At 47.5% G+C, this 13,818-nt stretch overlaps 1 protein-coding gene across 3 annotated transcripts in view; it reads left to right on the forward strand.

Annotated features, from left to right (window-relative positions):
• Nucleotides 1-13,818, forward strand: part of PRDM16 (PR/SET domain 16) — a 284,274-nt gene that overhangs the window by 258,555 nt on the left and 11,901 nt on the right. For 2 of the 3 annotated variants that reach the window (XM_058855066.1, XM_058855067.1), the window contains 4 exons: nt 356-1,757; nt 5,304-5,391; nt 9,139-9,308; nt 10,998-11,075. In XM_058855066.1, the coding sequence (XP_058711049.1) occupies nt 356-1,757; nt 5,304-5,391; nt 9,139-9,308; nt 10,998-11,075 (1,738 nt within the window). The remainder of the gene's footprint in view (nt 1-355; nt 1,758-5,303; nt 5,392-9,138; nt 9,309-10,997; nt 11,076-13,818) is intronic. The other variant, XM_058855068.1, reaches the window with a different exon arrangement.

Below are 13,818 nucleotides of genomic sequence, written 5' to 3' on the forward strand. Positions count from 1 at the left end.
GGTGACCCTGCCCATGGCAGGGGGTGGGGTGAGATGGGCTTTATGCCCCTCCTAACCAAACCATTCTGTGATTCCATGATTCTGAAAATTCCCCCAAACTTTGAGCAGAGGTAGCACATCTCCTCAGATTTCTGAGGAGCTGCTTCTTGAGAGATTCTCCAGGATGGGCTTAATCCAAAGGGAAAGGTGGTGATGTTCCTCTGCTCTCCCTGCTTCTGCCTTCAGGGAAGGGACATCCCAGGGACGGAGCAGACGGGGAGGTGTGGGGGTGGGCTGGTGAATCCCGTGGCGAATCCCTGCTATTTTCCTGTTAATTTCATATCGCTTTTGTTGTTGGTTCCTGTTGATGCTTTAGGTGAGGTCTGTCACAAATCCTACACACAGTTCTCCAACCTGTGCCGCCACAAGCGGATGCACGCGGACTGCCGCACCCAGATCAAGTGCAAGGACTGCGGGCAGATGTTCAGCACTACCTCCTCCCTCAACAAGCACCGGCGCTTCTGCGAGGGCAAGAACCATTACAGCCCCGCCGGCATCTTCGCCCCTGGCCTCCCCCTTACACCCACCTCCATGATGGACAAATCCAAGCCCTCTCCCAATCTCAACCACGCCAGCCTGGGCTTTAACGAGTATTTCCCATCCCGCCCGCACCCTGGTGGGCTCCCGTTCTCACCAGCCCCCCCAGCCTTCCCCACCCTCACCCCGGGTTTCCCGGGGATTTTTCCGCCTTCTCTGTACCCCAGGCCTCCCTTGTTACCACCCACGCAGCTGCTCAAAAGTCCCCTCAACCACACTCCGGACACGAAGCTCCCCAGTCCCCTCGGGAACCCGGCACTGCCGCTGATCTCTGCAGTGAGCAACAGCAACCAGGCCCCTTCAGGAGAGGAGAAATGTGAAAGCAGCCTGGAAAACTCCTACCTGGAGAAGCTAAAAGCCAGGAACAGTGACATGTCCGATGGCAGTGACTTTGAGGATGTCAATACAACCACAGGCACAGATCTGGACACCACGACTGGCACTGGCTCTGACCTGGACAGTGACGCAGAGAGTGACAGGGACAAAACGAAAGACAAGAGCAAACAAATGGAGACCAAGCCAGATTTTGTCAGCAGCTCGGTGTCTGCGAGTTCCACCAACACCACTAGTGACATCCCTCTCTTCTATTCTCAGCATTCCTTCTTTCCTCCCCCCGAGGAGCACCTGCTTCCCACCACAGGGGCAGCCAATGACTCTATTAAAGCTATTGCCTCCATCGCAGAGAAGTATTTTGGGCCTGGCTTTATGGGGATGCAGGAGAAAAAGATGGGTTCGCTCCCATATCATTCCATGTTCCCTTTCCAGTTCCTCCCCAATTTCCCCCACTCCCTCTACCCTTTCACGGAGCGGACCCTCAATCACAACTTGCTGGTCAAGGCAGAACCAAAGTCACCCAGGGACCTCCACAAAGTCGGCAGCACCAGCTCGGAGTCCCCCTTTGATCTCACCACAAAGCCAAAAGAGATTAAGCCAATCCTGCCGCCCCCCAAGGTCCTCCCAGCCCCGTCCTCAGGGGAGGAGCAGCCACTGGATCTGAGCATTGGCAACCGCATCCGAGCCAGCCAGAACGGAGGGAGAGAGCCACGGAAAAACCACATTTATGGGGAGAGGAAGCTGATGGCAAGCGAGGTCTTACCTAAGATTTCCCAGTCCCAGCTGCCTCAGCAACCTTCCCTGCACTACGCTAAGCCATCACCCTTTTTCATGGACCCCATCTACAGGTATTAACATACCCTGCCTTAAGCCTTTCCCTAACCAGCTCCTTTTCCAGCTGACACCACACCCTGAGGCAGGGGAGGATGCAGGTTGGTTGGGAACAGCAGTGAACATCTCCTGTTGTTGTTTGTACTTCTCTGACACATTGAGTTTCCTGCATGGAAAGGGCTGAGTAATTCCAAGGAGCCCTCATAATCAATGTGTAAAGAACACATCCTTGTTTTGATAAAGAAGAAACTTGACCTATTTAAGGACTCTCCCACGAGCCATGCTAAGATGGCACTTCTGCTGGCGAAATTCCAGAGGTTTGATTTGATAAGAATGCAGAGTTCAGATTGCCTTGGAGCCCTGAGCTCTCGTGGCTTGGGAATGAGTCAGGAGCCCTGGGAGCCTGGAAATGCAGCTCTCCCACTGACTGACTTGAGGGCCTTTTGTGAGCCACTTCACCTTTCTCCCTCCCTCCTTCCCTCCCTCCTTCCCTCCCTCCCTCCCTCTCTCCCTCCCTCCCTCTCTCCCTCCCTCCCTTTTCCTTTCTAATGCCTTTTCTTGGGATTTTTCCATTCGGAGGAGCTGCTGGTGCAGACCCAACCTGCCGAAACATGTTACTCTTGGAGTAACAAGTACTGTGTAAACACATGGTAGTGTGTTACTACCCAGATCTCTCCCAGATACATTTTCTCACAGATTTTTATTTCTTGGGAGATAACAAGGCCTTTCTGGTGTCACTTGAACAGATGGTTCTGAGGAGGGCTTGATGCGTTACGTCAGAATGAGCTGAACATGGAAGACGTGTGTAGAGCAGGCTGGGTGAAGTTATCCAAATGTCAGTTAAACTTCCAGAAGGAATCAATTCAGGAGGAAGTGAAAAGGGAAGACTTTGGTCTTTTGTTGCTTGAGAGCTTTTTATAAAACCTGTTCCCAAAGGAAAACTATTATAACTTTGTGGTGAGGGTAATAGTAAATTTGTGTTACCCATCTGGGCATTGCCTTTGGATGAGGTGGACATGGCACATTTGGTTTTTAACAAAGGTGAAAAGGCATGTCCTGAACTAGTTTGATTTAAACATTAACACATCTAAATTAGCCATTACCATGTCTAAATGCTCCACAGCATCCAGCTGGATAGGTGTGCTTGGCCTGGAGCACTCCTGGATTCAGTGCGTGGAGGTGAATGCTTTGTCCTTGCACTCCTTGTGCTGAATGTGTGGTGATCCTTGCTGTGCCCAGCCTGCTGTAAGGTTAATGGCTGTTCTTCTGCAGGATCTGCCATGTCCCTGGCACTGGAAAGCCTCAGAGCTACCGTGGTGTGATGGTGAGATGGGCGCTCAGAGGGCTGCGAGCACCACGACAGCCCAGATGTCACCGCCAGCCGCTGTCACAGGGCTGATAACTGTGGGAAAAAGTGATGTCAGTGTCTGGCCAGGCCAAGGAGCTGTCGGCTGGGATGAGGATTAGTGAGCCCTCAGTGCTGGCTAAACAAGTGTCTCTGACTCTGCTAGCTCACAGGGGTGACGTGCCACTGCGTGCCCACACCGTGCCATCTGGGATGGGGATCAGAAGGTGCCATGTCCTGCCATGGCCATCTCCTCCTGGAGAAATCAGGCATGGTGTGAATGGTGTTTGTAAAAAGTACTCCTGGGGGGAAAAAACAAAATACAATAAATGGGATAGAAAGGCAAAAGAATCCATGTAGGGTCCTGCCACCTCTGGGCATTCTCAGCAGGAATGCTGAAATAACACGGCTTGGAAAAGCCGCTGCCAATTAAAACAGTGGCCTCGGGAAAACCATAAAGGCCCAGAAGACAGATGGACGTGAAGGATGGGGGCATCGTTTGCTGCATTCCATGGGATGCACATAGTTTTAGTCATGTGTTAAAATAGAAAGTCAGCAGTGGTGTTGCTGGCGAATCAGACTTCTGATGTAATGAACGAAACAGCCCAGCTTCCAAGTCCCAGCTTGAAAAATATGGAAATATTTTGTTTCTAAACTTCCCTTTATCAGACTCTCTCACATCATTTGGCTCCTTCATTTTTTTCTCCCAAAGGCCACTTAAATCCTTGACATTTTCTCCTGGTGATATAATTTAATGCGGCCAGACAGTCTGAAATGGGGGCAGTTTTTAGCTCAGCCTGTGGGGATGACGTTCTCAGGCACTGGGCTGAAACTATCGGCTTAATCCTCCAGGCACTGCGGAGTTCAGCTCTGACGGGGATATTTGGACCTTGTGTTTCCATTCCCGGTGCTGGGAGATGGCAGAGCTGGGGAAATGCTGTCAATTCACCAGATTTTACGCATGTGGAGCAGGCAGGGCTCTCCCAAGATGTCTCTGCTAGGATCAGGGATGTTCCCTTGGGCATTTCAGTGCCTCATGGAGAGAAAAGTTGTGCTGGTCATGGGGTGCCCAGGGAGCAACTTTTTACTTATTCTTTGGTTTTTCTGGCAACTCAGACCCATAAAAGCACGTACCTTCCAAAGCCCCCTAATTCTGACTGTGTTTCCAATCCAGCTCTTGTCTCTCCCTCTACCCAAGAAGAATTAAATGCAGATTAAGCACAGTTCACTGACTGCACTCAGCAAGGCTCTTCTTTAAACTCTTTGGTAATTTGACCCACACACCAATCAGCTGAAATGTAGCTAAAATAATTTGCTCTCAATTTTTGCTGGACTAATGTAGTTAAAATCACTCTTACTCTTGGATTTCTGCTGGTTTAGCTGGATGGACTCAATTCCAGCCATTTAAAGATGCAGCTGTGTTTGTTGGAGTTACTTCCTCAACACTTTTTTTTCCTTAGAGAGCATCTCAGTTTGTCTTTTTGGTGATTCCACACCTCTGTTTCCCTGCAAGTAGAGTATTTTGTGGAAGGAAAGCCAATATTTTAAAAAGTAGGAACCTCACTTTAGGGTCATTTATGCATCTCAGATGCTTAAACATGAAGTATTTGTTTGGACCAAAGTGATATCAGAAGAACTTGGGTTTCTGAGACACTTCAGAATTCTCCCACCAGTCCCTAACTTTTTAAACCGTTGTCCACATGGGCTTGCCAAAGAAACTCAATGCAAATTACGTCTCAGCTGCGAGGGAGGAAACAAATATGAAACACCTAATGATTTCAGCACGCTTGGGGCTGCAGAGTCTGGGCCAGTGTTAACTCTTCAGATAAATGCAAACTCTCAAAGAGAATTTTTTTTTTTCTATGTGGGGGCTGCCTGCTGTGGACCCTAGAGCTTCTCCTCCTGTGACAGTTTTGCTCTAAATGCAGGGTTTTCCATGACATTTATAAAGGTTTATAAACCACTGCAGCAGAGCAGCAGCAAAATGTTTTCCTAGTCATCAGCCTGAAAGCTAAAAAAATACTGCCCAAAGGAGGGGATTTGTGTTCATGTTGTTTCCAGCACTTTCTGCGGCACAATTGCACATCAGAATCTGTAGTGTCCTGGAGAAGGGGGTGGAAGAGGTTTGTGTAAGAGAATAACCTTGTGTGTAATTTAAGCACAGTGTGGCTGTGTGGGGCTCCCTGTGAGGTATGTAACCCTCTGTGTTGTTGTCCAGCAGGGTGGAGAAGCGGAAGGTGACAGACCCCGTGGGTGCCCTCAAGGAGAAGTACCTGCGACCCTCCCCGCTGCTTTTTCACCCCCAGGTAAAAGCAGTGACACTGTTGTGTGCTGATGGGATGCTGGGGTGGAGCTGGTACACACTGGGATCACTGGGATCAGACTGCTCCTCATCCAAGCCCCTGACTGGAAACTCCACTATTTTCCACCAGTTCCTTCCAGACACATTTAATTCACAGTCTGAGGATGATGGCAGTTGTGTCTTGCTGTTTCCTTTGTATTACCAGAAAAACAGGGATGAGGTCTGGGCAGCTCATAGTCTCTGCCCACCTCCCCTTCCACAGCCCAGAATGTCTGCATGGTTCTTCCTTTGGGAACACCTGGGGGGGGCATTTGCAGTGGTACAAAGTGGAGAAGGACTGCCCAGCCCCAAGGCAGAAGCATTTTCTACCTTCCTGAATTTCCCACATCATGAGGAGTGTGTGGAAGTGCTGGGCAGTGGGTTCAGCCATGCTGCTCCAAAGACATGTGACAGTCCCCAGCTATCCCTGTCCCTCCTGCTGTGCCCAGGCTGGGATCCCAGCTCTGTGGTCCTCATTGTGCTCTCCTTTATATTCACAAGCATTGTTCTCCCCTGATAATGTTTTCCACCTTAGATAAATAACTCGCAGGTTTGTGAAACCTGCTTTCAGGGTCCTGGTTGCTTTCACAGCTAAACTTAGTTCCCGCATTGTTTCTCACCAGCCTCAGAGTTTGGTTAATAACTTCCCCTGATTTTTCCTTCATCCAGGCTGGATAATGGTGACAGGCTGGCCAGGAACATCCTGTGTTTGTGTGAGTTAGAATAGTGGGGATATCTGCCTGTAAAGAATCTGATAGCAGGGAGGAGCCAGAGTGGCAAAGCAACCCAAGGAGACGATGAGAAACATTCAGACCCCAAGCAGGAGCAAGCTCTGGGTGGAAGGTTGTTAACATTGTTCCTGAAATCCTGACCACGTCCTCTTCCCATGGCAGTGAAAAGATCTGGAAGGTCTGGTTATCTCTAACAGCTTATCACACAGAATAGCCTCAAATTTACAATCACTCCAGCCCAAAGCTTCCTGATAACTGATTTTTAATAAGGCGGGTGCGGGATTCAGATCACTTGATCTGGAGAGGCGCCGTTCCCATGCTGCAGTCAGTCAGGTACTCCAGACACAGCAAAGGAACACGGTTATTTGTTCCAGATTAAGGGAGAATTGTACCACCAGATCCCCTTCCAGTATTATCATAGAATCACAGAATAACCTGAGCTGGAAGGATCATCCAGTCCAACCTGTGCCCTGCACAGGGCACCCCAACAATTCCACCCTGTGTCTGAGAGCTCTGGCAGCCATGGGGCCGTGACCATTCCCTGGATCCAGCATTGCTAGGAATTGGATCTTTTCCTAAGAAATCACATTTTCAGGGTTCCTGCTTCTGCTTTCTTCATTAGGACCAATGTTCCTGTGCCTGGTCAGTCAGAGTCACGTTCTACCTAGGCTTTTCTCACTCCAAACATGAGTCTGGTCTCAGCCTTTTCCTTTGTGACTAATCCCCAGCTCTCTTGGAGTGCCCTCACTGGGATGTGATGAAGCCAGAAGATGTGATAAAAGCATTCAAGAGATGTTTCCTCTCTCAAAATTAATTTCAGGCAACTCTTACTTCTTAGCCAGTCATTGGCAGAAGTTCCTTTACTCTCTGGGAGTTTTCCTACATTGTCTATTCCAAATGAAACTCCGGACAACATAAATAACCAGTGTAACTTTTTGATAACTTAATGGAAAGCCTTTCCTCACCTGTTAAGTTTCTTTTCTTCCCCCTTTCTGTTTTATTATAACCAGGCTGTTGTTCCCTAAATAGCAAAGTGCCTTTGCCACTGGAGAGGCCGTGGCCAGTGTTTAGAATTTTAAAACCAGCCTACGGCTCTCAAGCCAGTAAATATCTCTGACTAAGTGCCTAAAGAACAGGGCACAACAAAGGAGAGCTCCAGGTACCTCGGCAAAGGGCTGAGAGCTCAGCTCTGAAAGGTCCAGAGAGCTTTTTAACGTGATGGTTTTGTTGCATGACTGGCAGCTGGGGCAGAGCTGGTGCTGTAAATGATCAAGTAACCTTTTCAAGTGGCTGGTGCTAAGTATTACTTACTATTTATCATGGGCTGGGAGCCTCCAGCTAAGGGGCTGTGGATCTATTATCGGGAAATGGGGGTTACTACTCCTCTTTTTTACAGCTTATGAGTGCTTGTCAGCCCTCCACAATGTCTTCAGGGGTGATTAAGACAACTTTTTTTTCATAGCCGTATATTTTTAAACAATATCTTGGCTCTCTTCCCCCTCTACCCCCCCACTTCTAAAGCCCAGTTTAATAAAGTGTAAACGTGCAAAAGGTCAGCCCTTCCTGTACAATTGAGCATCTCAGGGTGATGTATGGCTTCCTACTGCCTTCCGCTCCTCGCTGCTGCCCCGGCTGCCTCCGCAGCTCCTGCCTGTCCCGGTGATGTCAGCGCAGCCAGGAGGCAGCTTTATTGCTGCCTTGTTTGTTTTATCCCTCTTTTCTGCCCCTGGTATCTCCAAAGTGCTCTCAGGAGTGCACAAAGCTGGACGTCAGAAAAGTCGGCGTCGTCCTCTGAGCTGCATTGCTCCCTTGGACTTGGATTTCCTGTTGTTCTGTAATGAAAGTAAAAGTGCTGGTTTTTAGGCAGGATTTTTATGCAGATGTATTTTTTCCTTTTTTGCACATAGTCCAGCTTTATTTTTTCCTTTTTTGCTTTTCCCTTCTCCTGTTTCTCCACGGTTTTCTCTTTCTCCCTCTTTCTGGTGTGGTGTTTAATCTCATGTCTGTGGGAACATGGCCAAATCACACAAACTAAATCTGATAAAGCATCCAGGGACATTTTGCTTGGTGTCCCAGCTTGAGGCCTGCATGCCAGCTGCTCCCATCCCAGAGGGATGTGTAGGTGTTGCCCCTCCTGACTGTAACTCACCCAGCCACTGCTCACATCTAGGAGTTTGGCTGGAGCTCCCTTTCACTCCAGGAAACTCAGCCATCTCCCACCCATCCTTCTATCACCTTTAGGAGTTGCTGAACCTTTCCTACCCATAATTAAAGTGTTGACCTCTTCACCAGGCAAGCTTCCTGTGGACCCACTCCATTCTGAGCCTGATCCAAATTTGTCTTCTTCCCAGCTTCTCCCTCTTCACCCCTTCAGCCTCAGCTTCTCTCAGCTCCCTGAGCATCCACTGCACATCTCTCCCACTCCACTCTGGCCAGGATTCTCCTGCTTTGGGCACAAAACTTCCCTGTTTCCCCTCTCCTGGGGTTGTGTCCCTGCCTGCCCACCCACCACTCACTGCCCTGTTCCTCCAAGCCCCCAGGATGCCGTAGGAGATATCAGACCTCCCTCTTCCCAGACTTTGGTTTGGTCTCGGGTGCTGAGATCTAACTCAGGCATCTGCCTGTGGTGTTTAGTTTCAGTGTTATCCTGGTAAAAATGGATGTCTCAGCGTATTCTGAGATAATTTTTGATCCAAAGTGCTGAAAGTGAGCACATGCACACTGCAGAAAGTGAACAAGTGCTCATTTCAGGGAGCTAAATGCCTGGCTTTACCAGTTGTGCCTTTCCTGCTTTCTCCATGACCAATACACTACTCCTGTCTTTCCTGGCTGGATTCAGTGGCTCCATTTCCCACTGTGACTCCAACTTCCAAGAAAACCAGCACCAGCAGGAGGTTTTGCCCAACCAAAACTGTTTCATGCATCAGATCTTGCCCTTCCCAGGGATTTTTCTGACAGGAGCTATCTCCTTGTCCTTGCAGATGTCGGCCATCGAGACGATGACGGAGAAACTGGAGAGCTTTGCAGCCATGAAGGCCGACTCTGGCTCATCCCTGCAGCCCCTTCCCCACCACCCCTTCAACTTCCGATCGCCGCCACCCACGCTCTCCGACCCCATCCTGCGCAAGGGCAAGGAGCGCTACACCTGCAGGTGAGCCGGGCATCCCATGGCATCCACACTGAGCCCCAGGGTGTGGAAACATCCCGGGCTGTGGAAATACCTCAGGATGTGCCATCCACAGCTGGGGAGCTGCACTGGGCACCAGCACAGAGAGGAGCAGCTCCACACCGACATCTCTGCCAGGAGGGAAAACAAGGAGCAGCGGAATTAGAGCAGAGCTGGGATGACTAATTCCCTCTGAAATAGCTTGTTTTGTCTGGTAGGAAATCAGTATCTTCTGTTTGCTTTGTAATTTTTAATAACTTTGGGAGCAGATCTGGAGATTCTCAAGCAAACCCAACTCCCCAGGCCAAGTCTCTGGCGTGCGGCGGTGAATTACACTGTTCCCAATGCCAGTCCCAGCTACATCCAACCTCAGCTATGAAAAAATGTTTGAATTTTAAAAAATGGCATGCAGGAAACAACTTTTTCAAACAGTTCTATCCACAGAACTGCTCACATACCTATCCAGATACAAATTGGAGCAGATTGAGGGTATTTAATAATAAACCTCCGTGTGCTGTTTTACCTGAAGGTTCTTGTGGTGGCTCCTGCTGAGGGGATTTTTTGGGTGCAGAAAGTGGGTACAAACTTTGGTTGATGTGTCTCTTATGTTCAACTTTGCCACAAAAGCTGTGGGCTCAGATTTCAGTTGAGTATTTAGAAATTTGAGGTTTCTACTTACAAAAGGGACTAAATTTAAATTTTAGATGCTCTCTCACAAGTTAACATTTGGATTTCCATTGCTGGGAAACACTCAGATTAACTGTTCATCTTCAGGACAGCTGAACGTCTCTGAAATAAGGAAAGTCTGCCATAGTTTCCTCCTACAACAGTTTTCATAGTCACCGAGTGCAGCCCCTCATCCTTAGGTCTATATTTCCCAATTAGTTTTTTTATTTATACCTTTTTGATTTTACTGTGAACTGGATTTATTGGGGAACACAATTCCTTCCTTTATTAATTTCCTATGGCTGCATATTCTTGCTCTAAGCAGCCTGTCAGCCTCCCAGCCCATAGCACAGTGCTGCAGCCTTTATCTAGAGAAAATTCTGTGAATTCCGAGGATGAGAGAGCAGATTCCATATGATGAGCACATCAACGGGGCTATAAAGGAGATGCAGAAACATCTCAAGTGCCAATCTGCCCAGGCAGTGATTAAACCCTCTGTACTCTGATGCAGGAATGCTGTAGTTAAACCATGTCTTCAAGTGCCATGTCCACACTTCTTTTGAACACTTCCAGGGATAGTGACTCCACCACCTCCCTGGGCATCCCATTCCAACGTCTGACAAGCCTTTCTGTGAAAAAGTTTCCAAACATCCAATCTAAACCTCCTCTGGTGCAACTTGAGGCTGTTTCCTATTGTCCTGTCCCTCGTCCCTTGGGACCAGAGCCTGACCTCACCTGCACGCTCCTGTCAGGGAGTTGTAGGAGTGAGGAGATTCTTCCTGAGCTTCCTTTTCTCCAGGCTGAACCCTCACAGCTCCCACAGCTGCTCCTGGTGCTCTGATGTCAGCACAGTAACCCCTACAACCCTGGGGTGGGAGGTTTGTCCTCCCCTCTGCCCCCCTCAGACACGTGAAGGGATTTGGGGAGCGGTGTCAGAATGAGGGGTGCAGGTTGTGCTGTGGCATCTGTGGGCTCTTCTGATGGTTTCCTTTGACTCTCCCTGTCCAGGTACTGTGGCAAGATCTTCCCACGCTCAGCCAACCTGACGAGGCATCTGCGGACACACACTGGGGAGCAGCCTTACAGGTGATGTTGTCCCCCATAAAAAACCCTTTCCCAAACACTCCTCACTCACCACTCTGGTATCCCTCCCCTCCTCTCTCTAAAATTCTGTGCCAGCAGAATACCACAGGCCTGGAGCATTACACAGAGTGATTCATAGGGTTGTATATTATGTGTACCAGCCAAAAATAATCAGGCTTGGCAGCTCGAAGATAGACACTTAACTTATATTTAGATGTATGCTGGCAAATGAGGGCTCTGATTTGCAGTGTTGTTTCACACTCACGTTAACCATTCATCTCAAGGACAGCTGAAGGTGCTGAATGGCTCTGAAATTCAGGCTGGTTAGAAGGGCTTGCCAGGACCTTCACATCTGGGACTAGTCTGGTTGGTTCTTTTCTTAATGCACATCAGAGGTGCCTGGGGTAGGGAAATCAAAAATACAAAGGCAAGAAAAACCCTGTCGATTTACCTGCCTTAAAAATGAATTTTGGTAGTGTCTGAGCTTAAATAAGAGAGTTTAAAAGGAGAGCTGGGATGAGGGGATTCACACAGAGTCTCACACATTTGTAAGTGTTTAAGGTAGAAGGCTGAGCTATTTTCTGTTAGCAGGGGACAAGGTGATGTGATTTTGATGCTTCAGTGTGCATGGGGACAGTGTCCCAGCCCAGTGCGTTCTGTGGCTCCTGCCCAAGTCAGGGCTTTAAATGTGAATAAAACTTGTCAGAAAATATATGTAATATATGTGCCTAGGTATATAGGTATATAAATAACTATTTCTCATGGAAATCTTTCCCCCCAGCATTTTCTCCCAGTGCGTTACAAGCAGTTTCAGAAAACTTGGGGGAAAAATGCCCTTTTTTGTTAGAATGAGGTCCAGAAATGAGCAAACCTGAAGGAATGATGCATCGAGAGCTCGCTGCAAATCAAGCCTTGTGTTTGCCATGATGTGAGGCAGTGTTTTGCAGGTTGTCAAACAATGGTAACAATTCCATTTCATTTTGGGTAGCTGATATTGCAGCATTTCGTACACAGCCATAAGTTCACAGCAAAACAAATAGAGCAGTTATTAAATAAAGAGAAACACAAATTTATGAGCAGCAAAAGGCCATGTGGTCAAATACATCACATTTTTATGCTCAGTTTAACCTAAGAATTGACTCTCCCACATTGTAATCCCTGCTACGCTGAGAATCACATTTATTTTCCATCCAGCATTTTTAGTGTAGACATTAGGTAAATTAAAAATACACCACCCTCCCCCCACCAAAGCAGACATATATTTTGGACCCATTCCCTGCTGTGATGTTTGGGGTTGTGTTATTTGATATGCCTGAAAGGGCCCTGTGTGTTCCCTGTCCACTGCAACGCTCGCTCCCGATTATTCCAAGATCGTTAGTTCAGTTTTCTTCCAAAAAAGGAGACTTGCAACTTAACAAAGGTTAGGAAAATAAAGATTTATTTGATCTGGTCTTCTCCCAGAAAATAGCCTGCGTGGGTTTTTTAGAGGTCTGACTCCTGGACAATGTTGCATTCTAACAGCACTCCGGAGAGCCGGGGCTGCGTTTACAGACGAGCTTTAATTATCATTGATTTGCTTTTCCTCTCTGAGAACTGAGATTTGTAGCTTTGGCAGCCAGGCTTGTTTTGAAAGCTTGGGGTTTAAGTGCTGACTTCAGGCAGGTAAAAGGAGGTTGCTGACTTCTCAGTGTTTTACTGTTGTCTCCTTTGCAACTTTGCTTTTGATTGTTTAATTTATTTTTTTTTCCCTTCCCTATATTAAAATATATTTATAGACAATAATTTAAATAAGAATCCAAATATTAATCCAAATATTAATTACTATGTTCTTAAAGGTAACAGGCCAGAAAATAAGGTGTTTTGGGTTTGATTCCTGATGGTCACTGATTAAGTGATGGGTTTTTTGGAGATTTTTTGTGTGTGACTATGAAGTCATTTGAACTTCTTTAGTGTGTAATTATATATAAAGTAGGAATTAATAGCAAATGAGCAATAAGGAGACAGATTCTTTTTATAAAAGGAAAATGCGACATGTTTTCTGAAAAGCGATAAATACCTGGTGATGCATTTCTTAAAAATCAAGTGATTTGAAAACACTCTGAGCCCCTGTGCAGTACAGTGAAATTCAACATGTTTCTTTTCAATCTTTTTTTGTTTTTTCCTGCACCAAACCTAAAATTCGGGACTATGTATTTCAGAATTCAGTGATAAAAAGCCCCTTGGAGGCCTCGTGTCCTGTTATCTGCGTTAAGCTGGAACTCACAGCCACAGTTGATATCTACCATGTCATTTAAATTGTATAGTTCAATAAATATTGAAGATATTTCTCATTTTCTGGTTTTCAAAATGCAGCCTGAGCTCACCCCTGCTATAAATGTACTTGAGGTTGAGGAGTCACTCGGAGGGAGGGTTGCTGTCCATGTGGTTTTTTGGTTTTTTCCTGCAATTCTGTCTCTTCAGCTCACACTGATCAATGCAAAACTGAGTGAGAGGGACTCAGGAATTCCTGCCCACATTCCCAGCGTTTGCTCCCTGCTTTCTCCCGTGTTATCCCAGGTACTGGAGCTCCTCCAGCTCCCAGGATTTCCTGTCAGAGCTCCCCAGCTCCAGCCCAGGCTCCTTCCTTGCTGTCCCTCCCTCCCACTTGGGATGTTTTCAGCCCTTGAAGCTGATAAGGGAGAAGCTTTGTCGGGCTGTTTGCAAAGCAAATACCGCTGCCTTTGAGTTTTATTCTGCTCCTCCCTCA

The sequence above is a fragment of the Poecile atricapillus genome, chromosome 22, assembly GCF_030490865.1.
Source record: "Poecile atricapillus isolate bPoeAtr1 chromosome 22, bPoeAtr1.hap1, whole genome shotgun sequence".
NCBI lineage: Eukaryota > Metazoa > Chordata > Aves > Passeriformes > Paridae > Poecile > Poecile atricapillus.